General features: G+C 34.5%; 4 protein-coding genes across 4 annotated transcripts; all 4 read left to right on the top strand.

Moving 5' to 3' along the window:
* The first annotated feature begins 687 nt into the window (after positions 1-687).
* Positions 688-5,031, top strand: LOC139900449 (IQ domain-containing protein IQM6-like). Its single transcript, XM_071883220.1, has 8 exons — positions 688-743; positions 1,560-1,748; positions 2,458-2,569; positions 2,642-2,707; positions 2,804-2,892; positions 2,985-3,072; positions 3,569-3,799; positions 4,921-5,031. The coding sequence occupies exons 1-8, from the start codon at positions 688-690 to the stop codon at positions 5,029-5,031; spliced, it is 942 nt and encodes a 313-aa protein (XP_071739321.1).
* Positions 5,032-5,953: 922 nt separating this feature from the next.
* LOC139900447 (putative receptor-like protein kinase At5g39000) lies at positions 5,954-6,942 on the top strand. Its single transcript, XM_071883219.1, has 2 exons — positions 5,954-6,037; positions 6,148-6,942. The coding sequence occupies exons 1-2, from the start codon at positions 5,954-5,956 to the stop codon at positions 6,940-6,942; spliced, it is 879 nt and encodes a 292-aa protein (XP_071739320.1).
* Positions 6,943-6,972: 30 nt separating this feature from the next.
* Positions 6,973-7,912, top strand: LOC139900446 (uncharacterized). Its single transcript, XM_071883218.1, has 2 exons — positions 6,973-7,110; positions 7,619-7,912. Exons 1-2 carry the CDS (start codon positions 6,991-6,993, stop codon positions 7,910-7,912), a joined length of 414 nt encoding a protein of 137 aa, XP_071739319.1. The 5' UTR covers positions 6,973-6,990.
* LOC139896877 (uncharacterized) lies at positions 7,873-12,593 on the top strand. Its single transcript, XM_071879524.1, has 8 exons — positions 7,873-8,160; positions 8,246-9,235; positions 9,545-10,468; positions 10,543-10,689; positions 10,831-10,943; positions 11,159-11,525; positions 11,654-11,811; positions 12,006-12,593. The coding sequence occupies exons 1-8, from the start codon at positions 7,924-7,926 to the stop codon at positions 12,418-12,420; spliced, it is 3,351 nt and encodes a 1,116-aa protein (XP_071735625.1). The 5' UTR covers positions 7,873-7,923; the 3' UTR covers positions 12,421-12,593.
* The last annotated feature ends 1,849 nt before the right edge of the window (positions 12,594-14,442 follow it).

Below are 14,442 nucleotides of genomic sequence, written 5' to 3'. Positions count from 1 at the left end.
GTTTGTTGATGTTACATTAAAGATTTGTGATAGATGCATTGGAAGATTGTAATCAGTTAGTATTTATTTATTCATAACTCTTGTAAGCAGTTATTATTCATAATCCTTTTATCTTTTATACAGAGTTAGTTAATTAATAATTAATTAATTAATTAATTAATTAATACATTTATCCACTAGATCATAACGCGGGATGATTCTAACACACACTTTTTTGATCCTCACACACCAATTTAAAGAAATGAGGTATTATTAGAAGAGTAAAAGGTTAAAATAGGTGTGTGAGGATAAAAAAGGGTGTGTTAAAATCATCCGCAGATCATTATATGTTTGAAAATATCTAAATGTAAAGTTATAATAATTTTAATACATTTATCCATTATCCATTTAGATGTTTGAAAATATTTAAACTCCTGATATTCGTGATTCTTATTCAGTCGTCTCTTTGAAATAAGCTACAAACATAAAAGAATCGTCTCATATAACTTTCTGCTGGGATTAGGTAGGAACTGGGAACTTACTTGGTTGAGGTAATAATCATTCATGTTTGTTATGTTTATATGTGTATGTATTTACCTTCATGGGTTTTAAGTATTTATTTATATATATATATGCCATTAATCGGTTAGGTTATTGTTTTTGCCCAAATTTTAAAATGGGTTTTATTGCTTTTGATTATATTTGTTTATGGGTGCCATAAAGTTTGATGCTTTCTACAAGTATGCTGCTTATTATGTGACCAAGTATGTGTGTGTCTGTTCATTCTTGTGCTGAAGTGATTTAAAGCTCACAGGTAAACAAGAATTGAACGGGTTATGTTTCTTCTGATATATTTTCTTGATAACTGGCCTCAAATTTAATGCTTTTATGTGGTATGTTTAGGGTTTATGGATTAATTGTTTGAGTGGTTCACATTGATTTTGGCAAAATATAAAGAAACTAAAGATCGGGTTTCGGAATTTCGCCTTTATCCATATGGGCAGTATTAATTTCTTGATTGATATGATCTGTTTCACGATTCTGATTGTATTATAGTATAATTCAATACATATATTACAAGTTTATAACTTTAGCTTTCTAATATGTGTGTGATTATTGATTTTTGATTATTATCTTATTTTATTGGCTTATGAGTTGATTAGAATTTGAAAAGATGGAGATTTAGTACTACCAACTTGAGCTTATGGACTTGAATAAGCAAAAAGTCAAGGCTTATAAGCCGTTCAAACGAAGATGATTGGCCCATTCAAAATTTCAATAAGCTCATAAGCCAGGAAATAAGCTTAACCAAACACCCCCTAAATATTTTGATTCTAATTCAAGATTATAAAAGTTGGACTAATCATTTTGAAAAGTAACTTCCAGACATGTTTTTGCTATTTATTGTTAAGATTTATTCTCTAATGTCTATTTCTTTAATTTGCCAGGTTGAAGAAAAGATCAAGCTTTAGAAACGTCCCTAAACATCGTTATATGAAAATATGAATGACCTTGATGATCGCATCGAATCTGTACTATCCAAATCATTAGTTATCACACAAAGTGTGTACTCTGTGTAGTACATACGTGGTCAGTTTCAGTCGCATAGAATTGTTGGTATCCGAGCTGAAAACACAGGGGCCCGAGTCACTGTCGGCTAAGCCAGTCATGAACCGTGATCTGGCTGCAGTGAAACTGCAGAAAATGTATAAAGGTTTTAGAACTAGAAGACAGCTGGCTGATTCTGCTGTCTCAGTTGAACAGACGTGGTTAGTATTCAATGTTTCATTAATTTGGTTATATTCTAGAGATGGCAATTTAAACCCATATACTAATGAATGGGTTGAATTGTTTTGTGTTATATCAAATCAAACTGGGCCATTAAATAGATTGCTAAATAGTGAACATGTTGTGTGGGCTGAACAGTTCAATATGTTAGAAGTTTTCCAAAGTCGACTTCCATACATACCGGTAAACGGAAGAGGTTTTCCCTGTTTAGGTTACGTCGACACGGGGCGAGTATTTTTACTCGTATGTACGCGGCTAAGCAGCTTATCCCGTATACTTGTTGTTAATAGATGTGTAAGAGTATTATATATTCCGATAGATAATTGTTCCATAGATTTCATTAATACCCGGGGCACTAGTTTATCCTCAGGACGATAACCATTGCGCGATTTTGTGATGGTTTCTACTTTCATACACACTACCTTTCTAATTGCTTTATTTGAAAAGTTGTAGTAATATTTGTAGTGATAATGCTTATCTTATTACAACTGGCATCAGTTATTTATAAAAAAAATTATTTAACACACACACAAAAAAAAAAAAAAGCTTTTTGCAACTCCACCTAAACCTGTTTAATCCTGTTATTCAACCGCCCATCTTGCCACCTCCACCGTTTAAGGATTTATTGCATAGTCCTTGCAACACTAGTTTTATTTGCATTTTCCTAAATTTCCACCACCTATTATGTAGGTGGAAGGCTTTAGATTATGCCCAGCTAAAAAGCAGCTCGGTCTCATCTGAAGTCGAGAAACCAGAAACTGCTGTTTCACGTTGGTCAAGAGCACGAACCTTAGCTGCTAAGGTACATTTTTCATCATAACAAACCTGGTTTTCTGTATGTCTGAACTTTTGTGTTTATTTTGTCACGTTGCAGGTGGGGAAAGGCGTGTCAAAAAATGAAAAGGCTCAAAAACTTGCCTTACAACATTGGCTTGAAGCAGTAAATCCTTCACTATACTGACATAATTTACTTATAGAATGATGCTTTAATTTGTAATTGATTATCAAGTGACTAATTTTTTTAACACTGTAACAGATTGATCCTCGACATCGATATGGTCGTAATCTTCAATATTATTATGACAAATGGCTTCTGAGTGAAAATAGCCAACCTTTTTTCTATTGGTAAAGTTAAACGCACCTTGATAATGGATAAAAAAGTTAACTTTATTCATACCCAGATGAGTAGTAAATTCATACCAATGATGTCATCTCAGGCTCGACATAGGAGAAGGAAAAGATGTGGATCTTAAAATATGCCCACGAACAAAGCTTTTTAAGCAATGCATCAAGTATCTTGGGCCTGTAAGTTCTTGAAATTTTGTTATGTGATTATATATTAGAGGCAGAAATTTCAACACATTTACTTATAGATGAGTCTTATTTGGTTGCTTTTATCTTCATCTTAAACATATTGAAATTTTTTGGGTGGACCTATATGGTCCTCACTGAGTCACCGGTACGCGATCTAGTGGAAATTTTTTTGGGTTTTTATTGACACCAGCGGATAGTGTAAATTTTTTTTTTGAGTGAAACCATTAAAATAAGCCAACTAGTAGAAAAAAATTTGGGTTTTCATCCAGTGACTACCATTTCTAGATCCTTCACTGATTTGAAAGTCACCCAAATTTCTAAGGCATAACGCATCCCGCATGATTCATAAAAAGATTCTGATTTTGGTTGTAATAAAACTTTGATTCTATACATTCATCAGTTATTTGTATTATTTTTTAAATATAAAAAAGTAAAGTATTTGACTTGCATGAAAGTAATACTCAAGGATACGTCTTTCTACTTACAGTCAGAAAGGGAGGAGTATGAAGTTATAGTGGAAGACGGGAAATTCATGTACAAACTAAGCAAGACGATGGTTGATACAACGGAGGACACTAAGTGGATATTTGTGCTTAGCCCTTCAATGGTTTTGTATGTCGGGAAAAAACAGAAAGGCAAATTTGAACATTCGAGTTTTCTAGCTGGCGGAGCTACATTATCTGCAGGCCGATTGGTGATTATCGATGGTATACTGAAGGTATGCATTCGTAAAGTAACTATTATAACTGGCTCGATGAATCTAAAAGTATCTATAACTTCTATTAAATCTCTAAAATGATGATGTCATTTCACAATTTAACTCTTCATTTTGCTAAAACTTGCCATACTTAAAAATATGGATGATGTCATTAATCTTAACTAATTTAGAACTAAAATATAATTATTTACTAAAAATCTATCTATAGTATCTAATAATAAATCTCTATAATGATAATGGCATATATAAGGATTATTCAAGCTTTAATAAAATTCAAAAAAAAAAAAAAAAAAAAAAAAAAAAAAAAATTCTAAGACTCATATGATCATGAAGCATTATGTACATCATTATGATAAAACACCTCCATAATCATATGTACAATATTTGAAACATTATGTACACTCTTATAATAAAACACCTCATGACCATATGTATTTGAAGCATTATGTACAATCTTATAATAATACACTTATGATCATATGTACAAACTTTGTAACAAATTGTACAATCTTTTACAAAACAGTTTATAAACATATGTACAAACTTTGAAGCATATTGTACAACCTTTATATAATAATTATATTTTAATTTTTTAAATAATTTCAAGAGACATTTGTTATTTATAATAATTATTATTAAAAATATAAGATACTACGTTTTTAAGCAAATTTTATTATTATAATTATAACTATAATTATTATATTATTATTATTCAAATACAGGTTCCTTTACGGGATTAATTACGTTACATATTTATGCGAAATACATTTCTCAATAAAAGGTTGTAATGTAAGCTTTTATGACAAAGAAAATAGTAATTGTAATGAAAATTGGAAGAGAATGGTGGGAGAATAAATGTAGTTCATTTATCCTGACTAAATTAAGTACATCAATATGTTTGTAAAAACAACGAGAAGTTTCTTAGTCGAAATCCGTAGTTCCACGGGTCATTAAAGTAAATAACTTTAACATCTACATTCACTTAATACCTAAAATATATCATTAAACTGTTTCGTTTAAACAACCTCGTTTAAACAACCTCGTGACTCCACGGGTCATTTCACTAGTTATTATATAATGCATTCTTTGTAGTGAGTGATATTTATCTAAAATTTTGGCAGGCTGTTTGGCCTTATAGTGGACATTATCTCCCAACCGAAGAAAATTTTCATGCTTTCATATCGTTCCTTAAGCAACACCGTGTTGATCTCCATGCTGTCAAGGTAAGATAATCAAGGATTATGAAGGATAATGTAAATTATCTCATAGTAGGTATAACTGTGTAACAACCCGCCCCACATCGGCTTGAGATATAAAGTTGGAGTCCCTTATAAATTTAAAGTTTTGGTTAACCAATATCTTCCACCATGGTTTCTAGTTGAAAACTAAATATATCTGGTTTGTCCATTGATTCTGAGTTCCGGTTATTGATTATGTTTCGGCCTAACGTAGTGTTGCAAAAGTCGTTACACACGGAGTACTCAATTAGGACTTTTTAGGGAGTAATAGACAACTCGGGGAGTAATAGGATGTTGACCGATTTTTGACCAATTTTGACCGAAATTTGACCAATTGTGACCGAGTTTTGATTGATTTTGACCGATGCCGAGTAATCACGAGTTTTAGCCGAGTAATCCCTAGTAATCCACGTTGACCGAGGGTTGACCGAGTTTTAACCGAGTACTTAGCGAGTTTCTTGGGATTACCTGATGAGACGTGTAATCTATATTACCTTAGTGGCTTATCAATAATGCTTTTGTAGTAAAAAAATAGTCACATAGTTATCGTGATTAGGTTAGTGGAAAAAACTTGCCCTCCTCGAGTAATTTGATCGGAAAAAATGTCATCCATATACCTTTATAAACTGTGTGTTACTTCTAAATGCAACACACGTCCTCTTTTGTGTCCATATGTGTGCCTTTTATACTTGAGTATATTTTGAATTATTATATTCATGGATGAATATTTGTAAGTATAAACAACATTTTGTTAATGAATTTTGCATGCATCACTCCAAAGCTTATGCGCTTTTGGGATCTTTTCTGATATGTAACATTACAATTGATTACTTAATTGTAGATAAAGACATTGTGAACACTTTAATGTTTTTGTTAGCTTTAACTCAAGTTAGTATAATGGATTAATAAGTTAATTATGAGGTTTTCCCTTTTCGGGTTTTACTCTAATGTATATTTTCTAAACCCTTCCTTAGTCGCTAGGCTATCTTGTTATGGTCCAGTATAATGGATTAATGAATTTCATTTGTAACACTATACATAGCCTTTAATAAGTTGTCTTTCACATTCATTTGTAACCCCCAATTTTTGCTTCTAATTGTTTTCACCTAGATCCGTTCAGTTGATGACCTAGAGATCACACTTCAAGTGATTGTCTCCGCAACCAACAACTTTTCTGATGAAAATCTCATTCAAAAAGATGAATTGGGAAAATATTACAAGGGGCAAATGTTTATATCCGGACACTTGACTGATATTGTTGCACGAAGGGTAGGCGATACATATGTGCAAATAGCTGGGTTTTGGGCAGAAATTTCCATGCTTGATAGTCTCAAGCATAAAAATATTGTCTCTATTGCTGGCTTTTGTGACGAATATGACGAGAAGATCATCATTTATGAGTGTACAGTTCATGGACATCTCGACCGGCATCTTTTTGATGCAACTAATTTAACATGGATCCGAAGGCTTAAAATATGTTTAGGTGTTGCACAAGCGTTGGATTACCTTCATTATGACGTCGTACATTGTGACATTAACAACTCTAAAATTCTATTAGATGAAGATTGGGAACCCAAGATATTTGGTTTTGAATATTCCACGAAATTTCCAGGTAGTTGGAATAGTTGGAGGCACCGCCTTCTCTCGTCTAACCACTTTATTACCTCGAAATATAGAGACCCGTCGTATATAGATACCGCAATTGTGACACCCAAATATGACGTTTATTCATTTGGGGTGATGTTATTTAAAGTCCTTTGTGGAAGAAAAGCATCAGTCAAAGATGGTGTAGACCAGTCTCTACTTGAAATGGCAAAACGCCATTTTGCAGATAAAACGTTGGATGACATCATTGATAAGGGTCTAAGGAAACAAATGGACTTACAGTCACTAAATATCTTCTAAGGCATAGCATATCGTTGCTGCTCAGAGGAACAATTACGACGTCCTACCATGAATGAAGTTGTCAAAGAACTGGATGAGGCGATAGAACATCAATGGAAACATGAAAATACGGTTTTAAGGGAAAACACAGCAGATGCAGATGAGACTACATCATCCAACTTATTGAAGGTAAACTATCACTTTTCAGACAGGTGTTTGTGGATATTTAAAACTAATTTCCTGCATAATTGTGAATTTTGTGTTTAAATCATGACTGAAAAATACTAAATACATTATATTTTTTTTTCCAAATCGAAAAGGTTTTATGTTTCAAGCTAGTTGATTGCTTTTGATTGTCACTGTTTGTATGCAATTTTATCTATATAAAGCTACCACGCAAAGTCCATACAACTTGTTTGTCAAAATGATACAAAAATATATAATAATCTTACCGCACACAATATAAGTTTAATAGATACAATAGATTTTCAGTCATAATTTGTTGCATTTCATGACGAGTAACCTTATATTATAATTCTAGCCATTTTTGTTGAGCGGAGTTTTTCTTTGATTGGTACTACATGTATACATTTATTGAAAATCCAGAATGGATGAACAAGGTATGAAGGACATTGGTTGCTTATTATTTTGTATAATCTACAACACTTATCTTCTCACTTAGTCTATTATCTTGTAGAGAAAAAACTTGGAACACATGAGGATTCAACTAGCTGATATAATGTCCGCCACCAATAATTTTGACGAGAGCTATTGTATCGGGTCAGGAGGTTACGGTAAGGTGTATAAAGCTGATCTTGAACACTTTGATGTACAAAGTTTGTCATTAAAGGAAGAGAACAAAAAAGATGCACGAACCAAAAGACGCAGCACGGTAGCAATAAAAAGAATAATCAATAGACAAGATGATCAAGGCAAACAAGGGTTTTTGAAATCTTATCCGGGAGGTTGGCCTATGATTGGACTTTCGTGAAGGAAAACAAGATGGGGCTTGGACCTATTGCACGACGACGATTCAACGAGAAAACTTTAAAGGAATTGATAGATCCTAAGATGATAGAAGAAGATGATGAACAGGCGTTCACTCTAAATAAAGGACCCAATCAAGATTCTTTCGACACATTTTCGAAAGTCGCATACCAATGCTTGGCAGAAACGCAAGCCAGGCGTCCAACAATGGAAACTGTCATCGAAGAACTTCATAAAGCATTAACCTTCCAAGTAAGTACATTTTATATGAATTTTTTTTTTTTTCATAATACATAATATATTTACTACTAACAAACTATATTACACAATGTTGCAGGGAGAAACGACGGTACTCTCAAGGTTTCAACACGCTGATATAGTACGGGCCACTGCGAATTTTGCAGAAAAGTATTGTGTTGGATTAGACACATATAATGCAGTATACAAAGCAGAACTTGATCAATTTGAAAGTAAAAGTTCCTCTTCAATAAGTAAACGCATAAGTGTAGCAATAAAACTCATCTCTGGTAGAAAACATGGGCAAGAAAAACAAAATTTCGTTGATGAAATTGAACTGCGTACTCGTTATAAGCATCCCAACGTAGCCTCTCTTATTGGCTTTTGTGACAAGGGTACCGAGATGATCCTTGTATATGAGCATGGTTCTAATGGAAGCCTAAATGACTATTTGATAAGCAATCATGATACAAGGAGTAAACTTACATGGAAGATGCGTCTACAAATTTGCCTCGAGATTGCACGTGGACTAGATCATCTTCACACCAAGATGGACAACAAACAAAAGATAATACACGGTGATATAAAGAGTGCCAACATTTTGTTGGTTAAAAAGTTGGAGGCGGAGTTAGAGGCAAAGATTGCCTACTTTGGACTCTTCAAATTACACCTAGAGAATCAAGATACTAGCACTCATCTTACAAATGATAGCATTGATACAAAAGTGTATCGGGATCCTGAATATGAAAGGACGGGTAAACTTGAAATAGAATCGGATATTTACGCCTTTGGAGTGGTTCTATTTGAGATATTTTGTGGGAGGTTGGCATATGATTCTTATTACATAGTTGAAAATGACAAAGGGCTTGCACCCATTGCATGTCGCCGCTTCAATGAAGGGACGATTAAGGAAATGATGGATCCTATGCTATCTGAAGAAACTGACGTGTTTTCTACAAATAAAGGACCCAATCAAGATTCTTTAGATACATTTTTAGATATTGCATATGAATGTTTGGGAGAAACTCAAGCTATGCGTCCGAAAATGGAAACTGTTATCAAGGAACTGGAGAAAGCGTTGGACTTTCAGGTAAGTCAATATTTGAAAATTTAACTTTCTTTCTTCACTTTTCATGAACACTACCATCAAATGTTGAATTTAACATATCAGCTTTACTCATTTTTATTGGTTGATTCTCTAAAAGATTTTTTGATTGGCTTTATTAGTCCTTAAAGTTCAGTTGTATTATTCTATTGGTAACTAAAGACTCGCGCGTGTGTTAGATTAGATATTTTCCCCAATTCAGATGTCCACTCCATCATTATGCTCTTTGTAGTTCGACAATGTAAATATTATCATTTTAGTTATGAAGTTGACTAAAACTCTCATGGTTCATAGGAAAACCTCATGAATAACCTCCAAATTTCACTCGAAGACATCAAATTTGCAACACAAAACTTCAGTCAAGAAAATTGTATTAAAAAGGGAAGAGACTGGAAGGCATACAAAGGAGAACTTCTGCATGCTAATGCTAACGCTAATGCTAATGCTATTGTTAATGTACGCACACCCATTGTTGCAAAGCGGTGGAATAGCAAGTCTGGTCGAGGAGATCGTCAGTTTAGGACGGAACTTGATATTCTTCTCAAGCGTAAGCATGAGAATATCATTGGTCTTGTAGGCTACTGTAACAAAATGAACGAAACCATTATCGTTTACCAAGATGTGCCTAATAGTAGTCTTGATAAGTATTTGAGTGATGCCAGTCTTAACTGGATGAAACGGCTTGAAATATGCATTGCCGTTGCAACCGGATCAGAGTTCTTTCACAAACGTGATGTAACACTAAAGAAGGTTGCACTTAAGGACATCAAAAGCAGTAGCATTCTAATAAATGTAGAAACAAAAAATGATTGGAAGGCAAAAATTTCTATTTTGGAGATGTCCTTATTAGATTCTTTAGATTTGGAGACGGAACATGTCAGCGATGATGCGTACGGCTACCTTGACCGAGAGTATGCCAAGCGGGAAAAATCTGTTGTATATTCATTAGGCGTGATTTTATTCGAGATATTATGTGGGAGACTGGCGTGGGTAGAGGGATATATCGAAAAAAGTGAATCATTAGTCCCTTTTGCTAAAAGGCATTATGAAGAAGGAAAACTTGATGAGATGGTGTTTGAGGGTTTAAAGAAACAAATTGTGTCAACTTCACTCGCTACATTTGCAGATATTGCGTATCAATGTTTGCGCGACAATGGTGATGACCGACCAGAGGCAACTGAGATTGTAAAACAACTCAAGAGAGCATTAGAATTTCAGGTAAATTTTCATCATTCTTTGTTTGTAATTTGGTCAACTTTAACTAATTATTGAATTGATTGATTGATTTATAGGAGTATGAAATTTGGGAACCCAAACTGCCCGGAAACTATAAAGAAATAATCGGAATGTCAGAAACTCCCGAAATCTTCACGTCAAAACGGAAAGAGGAACTCTACAAATTGCTATCCGAAGGAATCTTTATTCAAAAGGAGAAAGTGGTAATCCCTTCTTTAATTTATTTTGCCTAATTTTCATGGGCAAATGAATTAATATAACCTTTTTCTGGTGTACAAAATGTTCTCCATAATATCATAAATAAATGAACTTACAACTATGTTTTGTTATGTTATGTGTAACAGTGGCTTTCACTTAGCAGTACTGGAAAAGTTAATACATTCGTATCAGCAACAACGTTTTCATATGGAGACCGTAGATCACATAAGTGCAAATCTATTCACAAGTCAATTACAAGGTTCCTCTGCCTCCATGTATTAAGCTACAGTATATCTATACCTGGCAAATGGGTCGGTTTGGGTAACGGGTCAAAACGGTTTTGGGTTAAAATGGGTCGTGGGTCAAACGGGTCAGGTTGGGTTGGTTTGGGCAACAGGTCGAAACAGGTAATGAGTCAAATGGGTCAAATAGGTTCAAACGGGTCATATTTTAAAAGTTTGTAACGTCATGCAGGTTTCCAAGAGTGGTGAAGATGACAGATTTATCAAATTTGAAGATCCAAATCAAGATAAATACCGACGTTTTATCTTCAGATGTTGCTTATGGGGTTCGTTTGGTCTTCAAGTTCTGCGATCCAATAACAGATTCAAGAAAACTGACGTATGTGAACCTCAAATACAAAATGGGGGATGAAAAATTAAATGCATATTTTGCAACACACAGAGACGATGAAAGTGGGTGGATGATGATTGAATTGTTCCAGTTTTTGAAGCAGAAACAAGATACCGTTTTTGAGGTTTCATTAGAGAGCTTAGCACAATGCTATTGTAATAGCCGTTTTATTTATGTTCAAGGCATCGAGTTTAAAGCAATCGACAAGGTACACATGATAATATATACTCTTTTGCTTCCATTATAAGTTCCTTTATTTCTAAATGGTCTTCGATGGAGTTTGCACTAGCGCCTTTTAATACCTTCTATTATGATCATTTTAAATTTTATTGACAGGTGGATCCGAAAGAAAATGAGAAATTAAAGGTGGTCCAAAAGTTATCATCGCTTAACGTGGAGAACGTAAAGAAACATATTATGCTTTCTGCAAAGGAGTTTTTGTACAACCCTCCTGGAATGACGTCTTTTCATTTTGAACCCTCAAATGATTCAAGGTTTGTTTCTAATTCAACTAACTTTGTTAACTTCAAATCTCATTCTCATAAGTTGCCTAATAAATATCAATGCTGCATTCATAAGTGTACGACGGAATTTTCACCTCTCATATTCACCATCTTAGCTATTAAATAAATTTTTATTCGTCCATATATAAAAGGTTAAGTTATCTCATGAAATACCGAACGTACAGATTTGAAGATGTGGCGAAGCTTCTACGAGAGCAAGTGTTTAGGATCAAGTGCAAGATTGAAATTGAAAAACTCTCTCCATTTACAGAATATGCATGTTACCTTGTGTTCAAGCTTTCAGATAAATGCCGGGGGCTGTATGGTCCAGTGAAAGTACGGGATATACTACATAAGAAAAACAAGCCGACTAAATTTATATATTTTAGATTCCCGGCTCCATATAGTCAACATGATTATGCTAATTGGGTTCCAGAAGAGAGGAAAGATGGATGGATGGAAGTTATGGTGTGGAACTTCAACTCAAATTATAATAACAAGTGTGGAAAAAATAAAATTCCTATGAACTTGCAACTGATAGCTTATGAGGGAACAATGTCTGGGCTTATAGTATGCGGCTTAGAGTATCGGCCAAAGTAGAATAAATATCGGCATGTTTCAACTGTATTACGTTGTAATGAACAACATGCCGTTTTGAAACGAATCACTCGAAAGGTACTGTATATTGGATGTACATGAACATCGTTCCATCTGTACATATAAACAGTTGTTGAAAGAATATCCGAGTCTTTTTTTACTTTTCTACAAGACTACATATATGAGAGGGTAAAACAATGTTTATGCTTGAACTCTTTAGAAATGAATAGGGACTAGCATATTTATAGTTTACAAAACCAAACTTTTATAAATGTAACTATAACTATCATAATAATAATTAGTCAATAAGATTATTAGCAATTTTTGCAGTCAATTAAAACTCTAATCAATCAAACAGATTATTAATTGAACCCACCTTAGTGGTCCAGTAGTTCACCCCTTTACACTTGTGTATTGGGATGAGGGTGAGGAGGTCTCAAGTTCGAGTTCCTTCCCTTAGAAATATCTGTGGGATTTATTTTATTTCCTGAAAGCCGGATTGCCCCGAGGAGGTTTTGCCGACCCGCATTCAGGACACAGGTTCGACCCGTCTGCCCCTCGGGATAGTTTAAGGTTCGGATTCTTGTAATGCGGTTCGGGTTTCCATCCGAAAGCAGTTGCGTACGTTACAAATGAGAGTATTCAATGCTAACACATTATTAATTATCAATTTTTAGTTTTAAGATTGATATCACTTTTAGATATTTAAACAAGGGAAGAGCTATATGTACTACTTTAAGGACACATGTTAAGGACTATTAATAATGCATAATTGAATTTGTAATTAATCATTCTGTCTCAAAATATTGTTCTTGGAATGACATCGATAGTTGTTAAAACAAAAAATCTTTTGATGAAGTTACAGTGAATAGAGTTGGTATAGGCTAATAAACATAAGACATTTTTTTTTTTTTAATTTTTTTTTTCTTTTTTGGTAAGCGAGGAAACCCTCCTATGAACGAGCACATTGGCTCCCTCATAGAAGGTAAAACCTCGGGTAATCAAGCCACCCGAGCGCGAGACCTGGTACCGGGTGAATTGCGCATTATGCGCACCCTCTAGTCACACTCCCTTTTTTTGAACAAGTTGGCATAGCCAGGAATTGAACCCGGGTGGTGTGTTTCATTGGGCAACTCAGTGGCCACTCAGACAAGCCTTGATGGTTTACTCAAAAACACACGGATAGTCCAAACTTGATTTTTTTCAACTAAATAGTTCAGAAGTATGAACTTATTCCACGGATAGTCCAATTTTCCTTCAACCGTTAACTTTCTCTGTTAAGTCATGACGTGTGCCAAGCATGTGAGGGTATTTTTGTCATTTTACACAAGTTTGGACTATGCTTGCAATTTAACTTCTTCATCTCCATTTCTTCATCTTCATCCTTATCTTTTTCCACCAAATAAATATTAAATGCCGTGTTTTGTATATTCAATGCCAAATCATAATACATCGACCATAATAAATAGACTAGCAAGCTATAACCTAATGGGCTAAATAACATAAATGGGCCCTTATAGAACACGAGTCAATAATAACAATATGAGCTAATAGAATAGTCTAGCATCCCCCGCAGTTGTAACTGGATCTAAACTCATCAAACAGTGTCGTAGGTTAGCCTTGGGCGAAGATGTCTGCAAACTGATAGCGAAAGGGAACATGAAGTACGCGCACATGACCTTTCAAAACAAGGTCGCGAACAAAGTGTATGTCGATCTCAATGTGTTTGGTTCTCTGATGCTGAACCAGGTTCCTAGACATGTAAACAGCACTCACATTATCACAATAAACAAGTGTAGCGGATGTAAGCGGGCAATGAAGCTCACGAAGAAGGTTTCGGATCCAACGGGTCTCTGCAACGGCGTTGGCGACACCTTGATACTCAGCTACAGCACTGGAGCGAGATGGAGTATGATGCCTCTTGGAAGACCAAGATAAAAGGTTATTACCCAAGAATACACAACCCGAAAGTGGATCGTCTAGTAGATGGACAACCAGCCCAATCTGCATCAGAATATGCAACTA

This window comes from Rutidosis leptorrhynchoides, chromosome 3 (genome assembly GCF_046630445.1).
Source record: "Rutidosis leptorrhynchoides isolate AG116_Rl617_1_P2 chromosome 3, CSIRO_AGI_Rlap_v1, whole genome shotgun sequence".
Lineage (NCBI taxonomy): Eukaryota > Viridiplantae > Streptophyta > Magnoliopsida > Asterales > Asteraceae > Rutidosis > Rutidosis leptorrhynchoides.
This window is presented reverse-complemented; position numbering and strand designations above follow the sequence as displayed.

Coding starts and splice junctions, on each gene's coding strand:
- LOC139896877 (XM_071879524.1), top strand. CDS start 7,924: ATGGGGCTTGGACCTATTGCACGACGACGATTCAACGAGAAAACTTTA. Junction 8,161..8,245: donor ATAAAGCATTAACCTTCCAA/GTAAGTACATTT, acceptor ACAATGTTGCAG/GGAGAAACGACGGTACTCTC. Junction 11,812..12,005: donor GAACCCTCAAATGATTCAAG/GTTTGTTTCTAA, acceptor CCGAACGTACAG/ATTTGAAGATGTGGCGAAGC.
- LOC139900447 (XM_071883219.1), top strand. CDS start 5,954: ATGAGGTTTTCCCTTTTCGGGTTTTACTCTAATGTATATTTTCTAAAC. Junction 6,038..6,147: donor GGCTATCTTGTTATGGTCCA/GTATAATGGATT, acceptor GTTTTCACCTAG/ATCCGTTCAGTTGATGACCT.
- LOC139900449 (XM_071883220.1), top strand. CDS start 688: ATGGGTGCCATAAAGTTTGATGCTTTCTACAAGTATGCTGCTTATTAT. Junction 2,893..2,984: donor AGCCAACCTTTTTTCTATTG/GTAAAGTTAAAC, acceptor ATGTCATCTCAG/GCTCGACATAGGAGAAGGAA. Junction 3,073..3,568: donor GCATCAAGTATCTTGGGCCT/GTAAGTTCTTGA, acceptor TTCTACTTACAG/TCAGAAAGGGAGGAGTATGA.
- LOC139900446 (XM_071883218.1), top strand. CDS start 6,991: ATGAATGAAGTTGTCAAAGAACTGGATGAGGCGATAGAACATCAATGG. Junction 7,111..7,618: donor CATCATCCAACTTATTGAAG/GTAAACTATCAC, acceptor ATTATCTTGTAG/AGAAAAAACTTGGAACACAT.